Source organism: Pagrus major, chromosome 15 (assembly GCF_040436345.1).
Source record: "Pagrus major chromosome 15, Pma_NU_1.0".
Classification (NCBI taxonomy): domain Eukaryota; kingdom Metazoa; phylum Chordata; class Actinopteri; order Spariformes; family Sparidae; genus Pagrus; species Pagrus major.
In genome coordinates, this window is record NC_133229.1 from 15,440,286 (window position 1) to 15,457,101 (window position 16,816).

General features: G+C 41.2%; 2 protein-coding genes across 3 annotated transcripts; one reads left to right on the forward strand and one right to left on the reverse strand.

Moving 5' to 3' along the window:
• The first annotated feature begins 582 nt into the window (after positions 1–582).
• On the forward strand, positions 583–8,110 carry csgalnact2 (chondroitin sulfate N-acetylgalactosaminyltransferase 2). Of its 2 annotated transcripts, XM_073481448.1 has the most exons (8): positions 583–691; positions 2,809–3,654; positions 3,745–3,961; positions 4,128–4,229; positions 4,335–4,513; positions 4,616–4,710; positions 5,340–5,421; positions 5,511–8,110. In XM_073481448.1, the coding sequence occupies exons 2-8, from the start codon at positions 3,003–3,005 to the stop codon at positions 5,801–5,803; spliced, it is 1,620 nt and encodes a 539-aa protein (XP_073337549.1). In that variant the 5' UTR covers positions 583–691; positions 2,809–3,002; the 3' UTR covers positions 5,804–8,110. The 2 variants fall into 2 exon arrangements, with proteins under 2 accessions (XP_073337549.1, XP_073337550.1); XM_073481449.1 differs by lacking the exons at positions 583–691; positions 4,616–4,710; positions 5,511–8,110 and having other exon boundaries at positions 2,908–3,654; positions 5,340–5,407.
• Positions 8,045–16,625, reverse strand: sec23ip (SEC23 interacting protein). Its single transcript, XM_073481447.1, has 18 exons — positions 16,288–16,625; positions 15,041–15,546; positions 14,086–14,296; positions 13,804–13,997; positions 13,612–13,701; positions 13,412–13,532; positions 12,969–13,058; positions 12,730–12,871; positions 11,786–11,994; positions 11,597–11,694; positions 11,240–11,410; positions 10,913–11,008; positions 10,643–10,819; positions 10,400–10,555; positions 9,970–10,072; positions 8,944–9,126; positions 8,706–8,868; positions 8,045–8,505 (listed from the first exon to the last, which is right to left on the reverse strand). Exons 1-18 carry the CDS (start codon positions 16,418–16,420, stop codon positions 8,424–8,426), a joined length of 2,925 nt encoding a protein of 974 aa, XP_073337548.1. The 5' UTR covers positions 16,421–16,625; the 3' UTR covers positions 8,045–8,423.
• Positions 16,626–16,816: the final 191 nt, after the last annotated feature.

Genomic DNA, 16,816 nt, shown 5'->3' on the forward strand with positions numbered 1-16,816 from the left:
AATGAGTGCTGGGATGGGTTCCAGACTCCTGCCACCCTTAATGGGTATTAATAAAGGAAATGAATAAATGACTAAAAATAGAACCTCATGGGAACATTTCCTGGTTTACTTTATGCACCATAGTGATAACAGAGCCCATGAACATTAAACAATTGATCTGTCTCCAGTCCAGAGTGGTAATTCAATTCAGAGTTGTCAGCTAGTGTATCATCACAGATAAGAGGTTTGCTTCACCACTTAGGATAGAGACACACAAGACAGGACCAAAAATATTCTATAAAATAAAGTAATTTAAATGATTAAACCAATCTTGTAAATATGTACAAGTTAATAAATTATAAAAAATATAGTGGAGTATACATATTCTTAAGAATCGTTCAATGATAATAATAATAATGATAATAATAATAATAATAATAATAATAATAATAATAATAATAATAATAATAATAATAATAATAAAGAAATAAAGAATAATTAGTTATTATTATTAATAATGACCACCAGCGTGTTCGATGACGACACTCGCTAGCAAAGCTCCCATTGGCTAGTCGTTGGCCGGAAGTAGACTACGACCCACTCTTTTCTCTTTGCTCCGTGGCATTTTGCAACACAGGCAGCCTGCTGCCGCTGGATCTATACTAAACCAACTGCTGTAAGCTCAGGCAGAAATGGACAAAGATGGCATTAGGTGAGTAGTTGGTTTAATACTACTATGACTGTCCAGTCGGCTCTCTAACAGATAAGAAAATAACCTCAAAGCGTAGTGAAGCTCCGAATATCGCTAAGCTAGCTGAAGAACCGTGCCAATATCCGGTTTCGGTATTTCAAAGTAAGTGTACACGACATGCCAAAGGACAAAATATCACACGTTGAACAGCAGTGTGTTGAGGATCTACAACAACGTGCCAAAAATATATGTATGGCACAATTTAAATGCCAAACTTCAATAAAAACTCACTGTTGTTCTTATTAACAAGCAACAGGACAGTTTTTTCACAAAAGGAACCAAATAAGATCATTTTAATGACATGTTGAGAGAGATGAGGCAGAATGTCTACACAACCCACTTTCTTCTGCTTGAGTAGTCCAGTTCTCTACTAACAATTAAGTAAATTCACTGCAATTTACGAGTCCTTGTTCATGCATGAATGTGAGGTATTCTTACCAAGGCGTTCATATCAATGTGAAACCTGTACTGTAGGTTCCAGTTGTGTTGTGTTTATTTTTATCCTTGTCAGCTAGAAAAAAGACAAAGGTAAGATAGAATCTGTTAGGTTATTATCTGTTGTCAAAGTTGTGACCAGCAGGAGTTTCATGTGAATATTTCTCTGCATATGAGGGTGTATGCTGAGTGAGCAGATCCTACAAGTGATATGTGGCTTTACAAGTGGCGAAATTACTTGAGCTTAATATTGAATGATACTGACATTACAAATCAGAAATCCTCCCAAGTGGTTCAGTATGAACATTACGTTACCGACCAAAAGCATGCTGTGCTTTGTTGCTCTTATTAATTGAACTCTACTAAACTTTACACTTGCTAAGTCATATGTCTGTTTGTGTGATCTGTATTTTGGTGCAAACATGCACATCTAACAAAAGATGAGTTCCTTTTTTTGTTGTTGTGGCCCCTCCACAGATCCAAATCTACATAAAAAATGTCCAACAAACAGTTCTCAGTACAGTTTTATTGGCTCCTGTTTTTCCAAACCTTTAGACATAATCTGCAGAATGGCCCCTTGGTAATTAGTTGTGATCTTGAAAATGTCTACAGTCATGTTTTACCAAGCATTTATATTAGCTTTTTGACAAGTTGACATGAAACTGCTGGATCTCTGTGTGGTATGATCATGAAACTCATTTTCAAGAGGGAAACAAAGTTGTATCTGTTAGGAAAAGTCTTTTCCGTCAAGCAGCATAGAAAAAGTCTGATAACTACCATCTCTTTTAGTATTAGAGCCGTGGTTTTCAGTTCTGGCCCTTCAGACTCAGAGTCCTGCTGGTTTTCATTATAGCTGTCTTGAAGCTGATTTACACCTTTGAGGCCAGGTGAATGCTATTTGTCAGGATAGAAAAACAGCTTTACTTTGTGTGCTTAGGGTTGGAGCTGTTGGTTTTTATTGTGTGACCTTCAAGAAGCAATTGTGCGTGGTATGTGTTGGGTAAGATGAGGTGAAAAAGCTCCACAAGCAGAAACACAGGATTCCTGCCTTGAGTTAGGACTGAAAAAACAACAAAAACAGATGTGTAAAAGACTGTAGCCTATAAATACGAAAGATAATCAGGAACAACCTTTTACTTTGGCTGTTTAATATATTTTGTCTCCATGTTGAATCCTTTATTTCACATATAGCTGCTGTGGAAAGGGTGGTGCTTTTATTTTGAAAAGGAGGCAGTTCGACCGGAAGTCGATCTCTAGTAGCTTGCTGTGGAGCTCGCCCACCAGTTTTCCTCTGTGCTGTTGTTTAGCTGAGAGCTAGCTGCAGTGTGCTAGCTCTCCAGGTGCAGCTAATTCACTGTTTCATTTCAAAGTAAATCTTTAAAATATAAAATCTTCGGAGCAGTTGGACACATTTAGAATATGTTGTTACAGAAAAATATTTCATTTAGTGATTGATTGAAATTGAAGTTGGTTAATTACTCAGGTTTGCTTGAGTTAACACAATGTTGTATTATCATGTGTTATTGTCTGATAAAATGCTGATCCCCAGTGTTTTTATCTGAACCAAAGCTATTGATCAAAAAAACAAATTCACAAATGAGTCCCTGTATTGTAAAATATTTTTATTTTATTATTATCCCTAGATGATCATCGAATGGATTTACACAGGACAAATAAATGAAGACACTGATAGATTGGAGCCAAGAAACAAGACCTTCACAATGACATAAACGCCTTTCCAAACCTCTAAGATGATGTGCAGACGCACATTGTATGTCATGTGATAAGAGGGGAAAGGGAATGCAGACTTGCCAGCTATAGCTTTTATGTGAGCGTGATGCCCAGGCGGGGGTTGCCGCTCCAGGGGCGGGTCCGCTGGCTCTACCTGGGCCTCTTCCTGCTGCTGGTGCTGCTGCTGTTCGCGTACCTGCTGGAGTGCACCCCTCCAGCAGACGTCAGCCTGGCCCTGCCCGGCCTCGCAGGGGAGAGCTATGGGAAAGAGTACTACCAGGCCCTGCTGCAGGAGCAGGAAGAGCGCCACCTGAACCGTGCCGCCAGTCTCAAGCGCCAGATTGCGCAGCTCAAGCAGGAGCTGCAGGAAATGAGTGAAAAGCTAAAGCTCCTGCAGGACAAGAAGGAGCTCCCCGGGGTGCAGGGCCTTGCCGAGAATAAAGACCAAGAGCCGGGAGATCTGCTGGATTACCTGCACTCTCAGATCGATAAGGCCGAGGTCAACACAGGGGCGCGTCTCCCCAGTGAGTATGCCCTGGTGCCTTTTGAAAGTTTCACCTCGTCCAAGGTGTATCAGCTGGAGATGGGGCTGACGCGGCACCCAGAGGAGAAGCCTGTCCGCAAAGACCGCAGGGATGAACTGGTGGAGGTCATCGAGGCTGCGCTGGACATCATCAACAACCCGGATGAGGAGGATGGCGTGGAGGAAGATGTGCCGATGCAGAGACAAACCTACACAGAGGGTCACTTTACTGAAGGTTAGATCTACCTGACAGCAGACTAATGAATTATGACTGTATCTGTATGTTTTCTCAGTGTAGCACTATTTCTCATATTTTATTCCTCAGGACTGTACAGGACGGAGCGAGACAAAGGGACCCTTTACGAGCTCTTCTTTGCCAAAGAAGATTCCAGCAGCTTTCGTCACGTCACGCTCTTCAGGCCATTCGGTCCTCTAATGAAAGTCAGGAGCACATCTGTAGAAACATCAGGAATGATTATAAACATCATTGTGCCGCTGGCGGGCAGAGTAGAAACATTCTCACAGTTCTTACACAACTTCAGGTGAGAATAAACCATTGTCATTGTTCGTCATCGACACGATCCAGCATGTTCACTTGAGATGTGCATTCAGTACACACGTTAGTCCGGTTTCCAACACTGTTGCGCAATACGATACAGCCATAGTGTTCTTGTGATTCATTTGATATGACAAAATATTTGTTTTTAGGGAGGTGTGTGTACAGCAGGACAGACGAGTGCATCTCACAGTGGTTTACTTTGGCCAGGAAGGCCTAGAGGAAGTGAAGACATCATTGGAAAAAATGTCCAGGTCTGTCCGTTTATGACTGAGAGAGAGCTTTTGATATATCCTGTGCTGGTTTTGTGGTTAATGTGTCATATGAATTTCAATCTACTGCATTTGTTGTTTTTCCAGGGAGGAGAGCTTCTCCAACTACACTCTGATCCCTGTGGACGAGGAGTTTTCACGAGGTCGGGGTCTGGATATCGGAGCCCACGCCTGGAAGAAAGGCGACGTCTTAATGTTTTTTTGTGACGTTGACATCCATTTTACTCTGGAGTTCCTCAACACCTGTCGTCTCCACACCGCTCCAAGTAGGCTTTTACATTTTATGGCCCAGATTTGTTTTAATTAATTTTTAATACAGCAAATGTGTCATAAATGTACTAAGTTTTGCTTGACTATTTGTTTTGTAGATAAAAAAGTCTTCTATCCAGTGGTGTTCAGTCTGTACAATCCTGCCATAGTCTATGGAAATTTGGAGCTGGCTCCACCCATTGAACTCCAACTGGTAAGGACTGAAAGTTCACATTCAGCTCTGAATAATATTGGGAAGATGATTTAAATCGGTGTTCTTTAAAGATCATCTCCAGGCATGTTTTGAGATATAAAAGGCTTCTGATGGAAATGAAAATTACTGTCTAATATGGATTTTCCATAAAGAAGTTCAATGACCTGTTAACAATTCTTAAAAGTATGTCTTTTCTCACATCAAGAAATCCAGAATCGCAGATTATGCAAAAATTGGACCTTTCAAAAGTTTAACTGCTGGATGCAAGATGTCTCCCACCTCACTGAAAAGTCCTTTCTCATTATACAGTATGTGCAGTGTAGGTTTATTTATCCATGTCACACTTGTACAAGTTGCTTATTGGACCATGATTGGCTTCTAAACCAGTTGTGATGTCACAAAATCATCTTTTACGTCCACATCTTGAACTCTGATTTGAAGCGAGCACAGACGAGCATTCCCGTCCAGCAGATGAAAGTGAAAACTGCCTTCTTGTGTCAAACTCTGTTCATACATCATTCTGCATAGTGGAACTCAAACACCCAAGTGAAGTGAACAAAAAGCAAAATATATTGTTGAGTGGAAGGGGACTACATGACATTTAAATGTGTTTCTGTTCTTTCAAATAGATTCACAAAAAAGATGCTGGATTCTGGAGAGATTTTGGTTTTGGAATGACGTGTCAGTATCGCTCTGATTTCCTAAATATTGGTAAGCACTGATCACTTCATGATGCGTATTATTTATGTACTCATAAACAATTGATGCTGTTGGCTGACAAATTGAATTTATTCCACCAGGTGGGTTTGATCTTGAAGTCAAAGGCTGGGGTGTGGAAGACGTCCACCTGTACAGGAAGTATCTTCGAAGCGACCTGATAGTGACGCGGACACCAGTATCCAGTCTCTTCCACCTGTGGCACGAGAAGCAGTGTGCAGACGAGCTGACGCCCGAGCAGTACCGCATGTGCATCCAGTCCAAAGCCATGAACGAGGCCTCCCACTCTCACCTGGGCATGTTGGTTTTCCGTGAGGAGATCGAGACTCACCTACGCAAGCAGGCCTTCAAGACTCAGAGCAAAACAGAGGAGTGAGCAAAGCCTCTAACATCATTCCAACGTGAAGACTGCGAGGTGCTGGCATTATTAACGCACTACAGCAAAGACATGTTTACATGGATCCTTCTGCATTTCACCGCACAGCTGTAGACAAATGAATGTACAAAAACGAACATTGATCAATGTGAAGCTTCACAACATGGTACAAGTCTTATTGAAGAGCTGCAGCAGAATCAAACACAAGAAAAAAAATCAAATTGGTAACACGTAACCTGCTGAAGGAAAACTCACAAATGTAAAACAGGTAATATGTCTCTTGGGGTAAGGTTGACATTGTGTTTTATACGTAATGAAATCAATTCAGTAAGCATGTCGTTATTATCTGGGGAAGCTTCTCATTAAGCCATCATATCTTCTTCAAACACAGCGCCTGACCTGCAACCAGTCTCTTAACCATTTTCACCTTCTCTGCTGCTTAAAGGTATACTACGCAGGATTTTTCTCAAAACAATGTATGGCTCCAGACTAACCTTTTACACTGGTGGCACTGGTGCGACTTACTTTTTCATTTAACTGCACCAGCATAATTTAGTTGCGCCCGATAATACATGTTAATTAGATTTCTTGACACATTATGTAAATGAGTGTAAATAGGTTTAAAGGTGCAGATCCATGTTTTTCTTCATTTAAATCAAAGCACATAACCTCAAACAGTTTTTGTAGGCTACATCTTTTTTATATCAGACTTGCTAAATTTCAGGCACACCGGTGCAACCAATGTAAATATTCAGTCACACTTGAGCGATGTTTGGGCGCATTTGCACCCTTGAGCTCTGCAATGTATAGACTTATACAGAAGTAATTCCTCTCAGTCATCACTTATTCCTGTATTTTCTTATTATTTTGTTGTGTTGGGGAGCTTTCTTGGCTGCAACTTTTAATGCAATAACAGCGTGCAGCGGAGGTCGGGACTTCAGAAAAAGGTAGCGACCAGGTACAGCATCGTAAGCAGCATGCATCAAAGACGACGCTACAAAATGGCGGACATCGCACCAAATAAATGCAAACATAGCAAGGCGAAACAGTGGTTTAAAAAATGAGAGTAAAAAGAGAATAGCACTAAAGGCGAGATGGTGTTGAGCTCGAAGTTTGAATGTTGTTTACAAACGGTAACCAACAACTCCTGCATAGTATACCTTAAACTACCTTTCACTGCTGAATGTGACCTCAGCCAGTAAATTTCAGATGATTTCTTGTTCGAAGGATCAAATCCAACATGCTGTCAATGTTTAAGGTGGCTTTATAATAGAAAAAAAAACAGTAACATAAGGGTAACAAGTCCAACTAGAGAATTATTTATTTACTGGTGACAAAAGCAAATGGAGAAAGTTGCACTTTCTTAAAATGTTGACCCCACAACAAACACTACGTTTCTATTGGTTCCCAGTTGTCTGCAAAGTTGAGGATCAAAGCAATTTACATTCTTTAACAATTTCCAGTTTATTGGCAGTTTTGTATGGAGCCATACTGTTATGTTAGTTATATATTTATAGATTGTTTCAGACTGGCACTGTGGTAAAAAAGGGACCTTTTTGTGTTTTATGTTACAGTCACTGACTATCTTCCTTTGCTGGTGAAATTTACAAAGTGATCAGTTAACAGAGAAGCATGTTGAAGAAATAGTTAAAAAGCAGGAGCAAAAGATGTGCTTATAGCATGCAGCGCTATGATATCAGGTCTATGTTGGACCAGTATTATTGTTTAAATAACAAAAGATTTGTCATGTGAGAATCACTCACAGCACTATGATTCCTAATACTGGACTGAGATTGAATGTTACAGCCACTCTTGTAAATACTTTTCTAATGTTTCTTTGTTTCATACGTGTGAGTTGAATACTTTGTCGTATGTGCCTACATGCTTAAAGTGATATGAAGACATTGTTTTCGAGATGTGTCAACAGCTGTAGGCCTGATGATTTTACTCCATCTCATAATGAGAGAGGATGTTTAAGCCAGAAAGGTTCAGTCAGAGGCCAGAGGCGTAATGTTAATGCGTACAGCTGTTAAAGCGCTAAATAGAGCAGGCAAGAAGTGCTTTATTTTTCTCACAATGAAAGCAGGTTATTCTTGCATCTCGTCATGTACTGTAATTATTTTTAACCAATGTTTTTGCAGATATTACAGCTTTTTGTAGATAGTATTACAGTCTCCTCACCCCGCAGGAGAAATACTCCACGTCTTCCTCCCAGCAGTACACAACAGTTCAATCAGAGAGTAACTGTGCAAGGAAATGATTTATTTTGAAATTTTGGCCATGAAATAAAACTTAAAGAAGGCTGCATTAACTGTGTCATTTCTCATGTTAGCATTTGATTTGATGATACATATTTTTACTCGACCAGTTCTATAATTTATTCTATAAAAATGTAATATCAAACTTGTCAAGTGTCTTCTGGCTCACTTGTATGCTTCTTAATTTAAGACAAATGGCATAATACAAGTGTATTATTCATCTGCATACAATAAACTACATGAATAGAAAATAAAAGAGAAAAAAAGAAAAAGCATAATCAAAATCCAGGAGAACTGACATGAAATAAAATCAATGGGAACGTTTCAGACAAGCTTATCTTCATCTTGGGTACTTCATTGTATTAATGTGCTAACTGTTCTGGATGGATCCCCATGGACTTGTAGATCTCTTTGAGAAGAAGCAGAGCTGTGTCTTCAGATTCCCTGCAAAACAACACAAGACACAACAAGTGTGAGTTGAACTTGTCGAGATGTAAAGAATAAAATGAATGTTGGCTGAATTGTATTTAGATGCTTTGGTTTCAGGGTCTTACAGATTATTGGTTTACCATAAAGTAGGGCTGCACGATACGGTAAAAACAATCATATTGCGATTATTTTGAATGAAGTGAAGTTCTCCGTACCAGTAGCAGAGATGACTCTGGAGGGCAAACAGGTACTCATTGAAGCTCTCAATGGGCTTCTCCTGCAGGACGTAGTCGATACGATTTCCCCCATTCAGCATCCCTATCTTTACCTGAGGCTCCTCTTCTCTCTGTGGCTCAGGGCTCTCAGGGATTTTATGCTCTGTGACAAACCAGAATGGAGTTATAAATCTCACACAATACAGAAAATACTTAAGGAACAGTCAGAGAAACTCACCTTCCTGCGCCTGCTTCTCCTGCTCTTCAATCTGATTGGCTACAATGGCCAGCTCAGCCTGAAGCTGGGCAGACGCAGTGTGAGCGCGAGCGAAGTCATTGAGTGTCTGCCAGGCAGTCCTCAGGGAGCTGATAAAACCTTGCTTCAGGTCAGAACCCATCCTGGTGAGACTCTCCTTCAGCTCTGAAACACAAAGAGATCCATTACAAAAAGCTTTTCTCATGTAACTGATAAAGGTTTTCCTTAACTAGAACTAAAACGTGTCTGGCATTCCAACATGATGCATGATTTAAAAAATTTACATATACAATTATTTTGCTTAACCAATTGTTGCACATCTATTTGTCCTCAAATCAAACAACAAAAAATAACATAAATTGTCCTTAATGTCAACATTTCAGTCTAGCAAGAAAAAGTTCATTTTGACCTTCAGCTTACATTTTTCTGCAAAAGCAACAGAAAAATCACTGTTTAGTCTGGTTTACTTCACCACAGCAAGTTCAGTGTAAGAACAGAGTCTTTGTATTTTGCCAACACACAAATTAGGGCACCCCACCCATAAGGGGCAGAGAGCTGAGGACACATCATACAGTGACACTAGAAACCGAAGCCAGTTTAGGCTCTTGACATGGAACTGCATTTAGTTTTAACTTACACTTTAAAGGGGGTTAGGGTAACTAATGATTATTTCCAAGGCTGATAAATCTGGAAAACAATCGTCAGATTAATCTATTAGATGATTTGTTGATGAAATCTTAGAAAACTGCTGAATATGTCAATCAGTGTTTCCCAAAGCCTAAGATGATGCCCTCAAATGTCTTGTTTTGTCCACCACCCAAAGATATTCACTTTACCATCATAGAGAAGTAAAGGAACCAGAAAATATTCTGGAATTTTTATGAATCTTTTATATTTAAATTATGTGAACCGATCAATTGATCATCAAAATAGTTGGTGAGTAATTTAATAATTGATGACTAGTCATTTAATCCTTGCAGCTCTGTTGGTGATCAATGAGTGTCATACCGAGGTGAAGCCTCTTCCTTCCTTTGTGATGTGGGATCAAAACAGGCTTCAGGTCCACGTCTGGTAATATCATGGGCTCAATCCTGTACGCCACTGGGTCCAACTGAAAGAAAATGAGTCATTGATGAAGCCATCAGATAGTAATGCATAAAATGACTCAGCTTTACTGCTTTCATCTCACTTTGATTACACTTTTAGATACTATGTTTGTGTTAACTCAGGTGTGGGCATGTGGGGTTAAAGGGGAAATTACTATGTTTATGTGACTAATGTTACAATTAAACTGTGACTGAATTAGTACTTTGTACGTTACAATGATATTTACAGATCTTCAATCAAAAACAATAAAAACAAGCCAAGTAGGTAGATAACTTTTGGGCATCTGTAGCTTAATTAGCAGTGGTTCCTTCAGGATGTGCAGGTTGCATACCGGATGGTAAATGTTGAAGAATCCGCTGCACGTGGGCAGCTGGTACGTCTCTTCAATCTTTTCCAGCCCTCGGACTGTCAGGAACATGCCAATTGGAGAACCCAAGGCAAAGAAATTCACTGGCTCGAAGTCCAGAGCATGGTAGACCACTGACACCTGCAGAGCAACACATAAATAAACTTACTGTCTAATGTCAAGTCAGATTTTCGAATCAGCTTCGTCAGCTTTCTCAGTCACATTCACCTGTCCAGTGCCAACTTCAAAGTAGTTGTAGTTCACATGGATGGAGGAGACGCTGTTGCCCACTGGAAGCTTCATTACAGAGGGATCAGGAGGAGTTTCAACTGCCTGCGGAGGCGCTGCAACCTGACTGACCTCTTTTACCTCCGCTTTCTTCTCCTGGGCTGCCTGGCGTGCAGCCTGTGTACATAAAACGAGGACAAAGACTGTGTTAGTTACTTCATCACTGTCGTCGATTTGCAAGCCTCACAGGTAGATAAGAGACACACGTACCTGCTTACTCACTCTTTCTTTAACAAACTTGGCAATCTTTTTCCTGGGACCAAGCGGGATTCCCATCTCTTTCAGGTCCTCGATTGTGCACATGAGCTGAAAGAATATGAGAAAGGGACAGACTGAACCAGGACCTGGATTTAAGCAATTAGCATTTTTACTGCCCCTCAATGACTTTAACTATATTTAGTTGTCAAACATACCAGTACATTTTTGTTTTACATTACATTGCTGGGCTTTATTTGACCAAACCCCACCCCCTGGTCTTATTAATTTGAGGTAATACTTTAAAACTTTATAATAAGCAAAAGAGGCTTTTATTCTTACAAAAGATTCTTCGTCAATCTTCTCCTCATCAAAGGTACTCTTGTACTCAGACAAGCCCAGATGTTCCAGCATAGCAGAAAGATCCTCAAACTCTTCCCCGTCTTCTTTGGGCTCCTCTTCCACAGCTGGAGGCGTGACAGCATTATTTGTCTGCGTAATGGGGGCTGCCACCTGATGTGAGAGGGAGAATTTACAATTTTGCATTGCAACATTATTTTTTAAATGATCCATTATGCATGTTTGTATGCCAAAGAACTAAAACCTTTTTGATCAATTCTTACATGCATCACATTTGTATTTTAAATTACAAAATCTGGAAAAAATAAGTAATGCAATGTGAATTATCTGGTGTATGACCTGTTTGGTTTCTCCGTTAGCAGCGGGTATGATCGGCTTGGCCAGTGCAGGAGATCCATTCTTCTGATTTGACAACAGGTCGAACAGAATCAGTGAACCTGCGAGTACAAAAGAGAAACAGTCCAGTCTGGATGAAAAACAAAAGGACAAACAGCCAGTGGAGCAGAAGCTTATCAACTGGTTTATTACCTAAACTGTGTCCACACACTGATATGTTTCCTTTGTAGTCTGGGTTCCTCATCATGAACAGGGCGTAAAGTCTGTTAATCTCTTGGGCAACTGTGTCCATGATGGTCTGGCAGTAGGTGGGACTGTTGTAGAAAAGCACATCTAACAACGTCTCGTTTGTAAAGTGTCGTAAACGTCCAGTGCTGGGCAAAGTAATCTTCTTTATCCTCCTACAAAGAGAAATAAAAAATATATCTATGATTAATTAAGTCTGTTAAAAGATTAAGTCTGGTGGTAGTATAGATTTTTTTCTTATTCTAAATAAATCCCCTGAAAAAACTGAACTCAACAATGAATTCATCTCCTGACATGTGTTGTCTGTGTGATGAAAGCCTGTTGCATCTTATTCCACTGTGCCATAGACCTCTATTTAGGTCCAAAACTCAACAATGAGCCACTTTGTTGCACTGGGCGACATGTTCCTTAATTTCTATGAACACACACTGTAGTTTGTTTTGAGTCACACCACAAACATCACCCAGCTGCTAAAAACAGTCAGCAGAGTACCAAACAAGTATTCATCCGCAGCTGAAAATAGCCCCAAACAAATTTACTATTTCTTCTTGTTTGAATAATGTCGGATAAAAACGACGGCAGGCAGCTGTTTAAGGAAGTTACTGAGCCTTTTTTTAAAACTGAAACTATATTTGTGTGGCCTTTATTTGAAGATCAGTAGCAATAAATGTGCTTAGAGATGAAAGTCACAGACAGGGTAGGAAATTAAGAAAGTATTGAGACACAGAAAAATGTAAAAAAACAAAAAAATCTTTTGTATAATTAGTGGATAACTTTGAATTAGGATGTCTGGACCTAATGGATTCATTCTATGTATTTGCAATTTGAATAATTTAATTGAAGACATTGAGACTTCCTTCCACAGTTGGCGTAAACCTGCCTCTCCTCACCTGTCCACCCCTGTTGCATCTCCATGAAGGGCCGTGTGCCACTGGACGGGGAGGAACTCCACCCTGCTGAGGGCATGCTCGTCCAGCGGTTTCTTAAAGTGACTCTGCAGCAGCTTCAGTGACACACTGCGGAAGTCGTCCACTGAAAGAACATGGATTCGTACAGTTTATTTCATAAGTAAGGTCACCATGGCGTTTACACTGACACTGGCAAAACGGCACGATTGTATGCTACTCACCACACTCGACCATGCTCCTGAACCTCAGGTCACACACAGGACCGATTCCATGAACCATGAAGACGAGATGATCCACCTTGGGGAGCTCACCTGGAAGAAGAGCCTTGATTTTACTTTAGTCACTGATCATCACTGATTAACATGCAGTTATAATCTGACTGTTAAATAATCATTAAGCTTCATTACGTTAAAAATTAGATATAAAAATGGATCACACAGTTAAATTTGACTCATTTCCCTCGTCAAACAGATTATAATGGCTGGCACTTCCTCTAATGTCTTTTATAATGAGTGACTCACTTCATAGAGTCCTAAAAATACTCTGGAACTATCTGAGCTTTCTGCTCGGATCAATGAGCTTCTTGTCTACAATGACAAGCTGACTTTCATGTTGTTTGTTTCCCCCATATGTGCCCAAACTTAGATTGAATTAACTTGACTACCATCAGGCACTTCATCAAGGTCATCGTCAATCCCTCTCTTCACCACTCTGGGCCTGGTCTGCCCATCCTGAGTTGTGCCCCACTCATCTGGCATGGAGGAGGGCTGGAACTGCACGATCACCTACAGAGACAAACAGAATGTGTTTAAATCAAACTAATGGGGTTAATCATCACTTAGCACTGATCGGACCAGAGTTTACCTTCGGATTGTGCATGACAATGGTCTCCCCCGACGGGAACTCCAGTCTACGGTGCCACTGGTTGGTGGATACAGCTTTCTTATATTCTGACTGAAAGACACAAGAACAAAAACATTTGCAGAAATAGATCAAAAATATGCATGTTTGACTCCAACAGATCTATTTCTGGTCAAATGTAGCAGTGAGACAAACCTCCAGCTTGTCACTAAACTCCTCAGAGTAAGGAATAAAGCGACTATCTGTATCTCCTTTGTAGAACCACGAGCAGCGGCGGACCTCTGTGGGCTCCTCCTCCCAGAACACCGCAGTCCGTATGCGGTCATAGAGCTGCACGTCGTATCGCCCTCCATCTGTGCGTACGATCACATTTTCTGGGTCTGGTTGAACTGGAAGAAGAAAACGGCCACAAAAACGTTAGAGAGGATCACAGTGTCACTGCGTTCACAAATTAGCATGTACAGTGAGGGATCGTACCAGAGTTATACGTCTCCTCCAGCTGAAGAGAGTCAATGATACTGAAAGGAAGCCAGACGCACTTTGACTCCACTTGCTTGCAGTAGAACCAGTGAGGCTGGACAGGCTCATAGACATTGTAGTTGTATGGCATCATGGGACCAGCAGGAACAATCGCCCCCCCAGCAGTGCTGGCTGGAGGTGGAGGTGGGTGAATATGTGTAGGAGGAGGCTGAAGAGAGAAGCGAAACAAATTCCTTTTTTATAACAAGGACTGGATGTAGCTGGTGCAATTAAGGGAAAAGTTCACTGAAAAATTTAAATTCAGTCATTATCTAGTCACCCCCATGAGGATGCAAAGTCAGGTGAAGTTTCATAGTGCACAAAATATTTCAGGAGCTTCACAGTAAAACAGTGTTTCAGAATTCTCCTCAACAACTGAAGTAGCTGGGACTAGTTTAAAATAATAAAACAAACAACCAGCTGAAAAAAACAAAACATAAAATGGCTCCATACAGCTCGTCCGATGTAATCCAAGTCTCCGGACACCCCAAGACACGTTAAGCTTGTGCAGCTGCTTCAGACGATTTGCACGCTAACGCTCTTACTTAGCAGCTACAGTGAAGAATTTGGCTTAGAAAATGGTGTAAATAACGTCTTTGGATCACAGGACATCCGGCGACTTTGGAGCCATTTTATGTTATTTTCAGTTTGTTTTTTTTCATGTTTTCAACAAGTCTCCATCTACTTCAGTTGTTTAGGAGAATGCTGCAACTCTGGTTTACTGTGAAGCTCCAGAAACATTTTGTGGACTACGAAACTTCACCCAACTTTCCATTAGCATGGAGGTGAGTAGACAATTACTTTTGGGTGAACTGTTCCTTTAACAGTCACTTCTGTAACAGAATGAGTTAATTAAGTATCTGACAAACAAATCTGACAGAGTCACTGATCTGAAAAGTCAACTTTTATCCACCTTTGTGAATGTGGGTCCTGATGGCGGGAATGTCTGTGGCGGTGAGCCGAGAGAGTACGGATTCTGCTGAGGTGTGTGTGTCGGTGGCAGGACCTCTGGAGCGGGAATATAAGGACTGGCTCTGCTGCTGGTTGGGGTGTGACGGTACGGATTATGACTCTGCAGCTGCATCTGGGGAGGCGGTGGGGTCATTGTGGTGGGGGGAGGAGTGTGACGCCCCATAGGGCTCTGGTAAACTGCACTGCCAAACGCTGTTGGAGCAGGGTTCATCGGTGAGCCTTGATGTGGCGGGGGCGCCATGCTGACACTGCTGGGAGCAGAAACCGGGCCTATTGTTGTTGGGGCTGCGGACAGGGTCGACGGAGGGCATGGCGACTGGCCGATGGATGCGAACGGGTCACTGGTGGTTACGGGGTTGGAGAAGTAGTTGAATGTGGAGGGGGCTGGTCCATTCCCGGAGATCTGACCTAGAAAGCTGTCCTCTTCTCCGACATCAGTGGAATCATCTAATAAAGCAGAAAAACAACAACAACAACAGAGTCAAACTTCTTCATTTGACCGGTGAGCTCATTTATTTGTGAGATCCAAAACACTTGTCACATTTAAACACAACAGGGGGCGTGGATATCTTCAAAAGTCTTATTTTGTCTGACCAAAAGTCTAATAATCAAGTACATTCAATTTAGTATTATATAATCTCGAGAGAAGCAACAATTCCTCACATTTAAGAAGCTGACATTAGAGTTTTTTGTTGAAAAATGAGTTGAGCAATTGATCACTGATCAGAATTGTACATTTTCTGTCAGCTAATTGATGAATCGGCCAATCATTTCAGCTCTATATAACAGTATTACAGTACTGATTACAACATCTGAGACTGAGGATGCTACGATTTTAAATACAACCCAGTTTACAGCAAAATACAGCTAATCTTACCAGTAGAGTATTAAAGGGGACTTTAACTTGTCTTCAAACACTTTATAGAAAATATTATCCTCTTTACATCCTCTGTATGTAGCCACACATTAAACCAGGGCACAGTCTGACCAAAACATAACGCTGTCCATTGGGCTAACCTGTCTGAAAGACGACTGTCAGCTCAAACACACCGTTTCTGTTTCGTTTCCACTAATAAAAACAGCTGACAGCAGCACAGGAAAACGGTTAGCTAGCTAGCTTAGCCTGCTAAAGACACAGCTAGCTGAGGTTAATGTTTGGACGTTTCCACAGCCGGTTCTTCATCTCACCTCCTGACAGCACCGCCGGGCCAGTGGCCTGACTCACTGGCATGAAAGGCAGATTGAAGTTAAACTCCGGAGCGCCGCTGAACAGTAAATTTGCACCGGTGTTGGGAGCATTATTATTTTTTCTATCTGCCATTTTCCCCTACAATTACACGTAGCCACTAACGTAGCAGGCAGGCAGTGCACGCTCAGTACTCCGAACAGCCTTCACCCTGCCGTCATAGACTTCACTGATGTGTACAGCATCGATAGCAGCTTCACACACGGCGGAACAGCCTCGCATGTAGTTTATAGATCTGCTAAAATCACGCAGGTAAGTTTGACTGCAGTTGTTTGGTTGTGGAAAAAAAACAAACGATCACTCTGACTACTGCCGCCTGCAGGCCGGATGGATTCACGACAATGTGACGTGACATCCCTTCAGTGGAGCTAAATTGAGAAAACGCTATTTTTAATGGAGAGTAATGTTATACAAAGAGTCAGTGGTTTTCTTTTCACTTCTAAACTATTATGAAAACACCCAGCCCGTTGA

Excerpts from the sequence above, each read along its gene's own strand:
- csgalnact2 (XM_073481448.1), top strand. The coding sequence starts at position 3,003 with ATGCCCAGGCGGGGGTTGCCGCTCCAGGGGCGGGTCCGCTGGCTCTAC. Across the intron at positions 4,230-4,334 it reads TCATTGGAAAAAATGTCCAG|GGAGGAGAGCTTCTCCAACT; the intron begins GTCTGTCCGTTT and ends TTGTTTTTCCAG. Across the intron at positions 5,422-5,510 it reads CTCTGATTTCCTAAATATTG|GTGGGTTTGATCTTGAAGTC; the intron begins GTAAGCACTGAT and ends TTATTCCACCAG.
- sec23ip (XM_073481447.1), bottom strand. The coding sequence starts at position 16,420 with ATGGCAGATAGAAAAAATAATAATGCTCCCAACACCGGTGCAAATTTA. Across the intron at positions 13,702-13,803 it reads AGTTTAGTGACAAGCTGGAG|TCAGAATATAAGAAAGCTGT; the intron begins GTTTGTCTCACT and ends TGTGTCTTTCAG. Across the intron at positions 10,820-10,912 it reads AAGAAAGAGTGAGTAAGCAG|GCTGCACGCCAGGCAGCCCA; the intron begins GTACGTGTGTCT and ends TTATGTACACAG.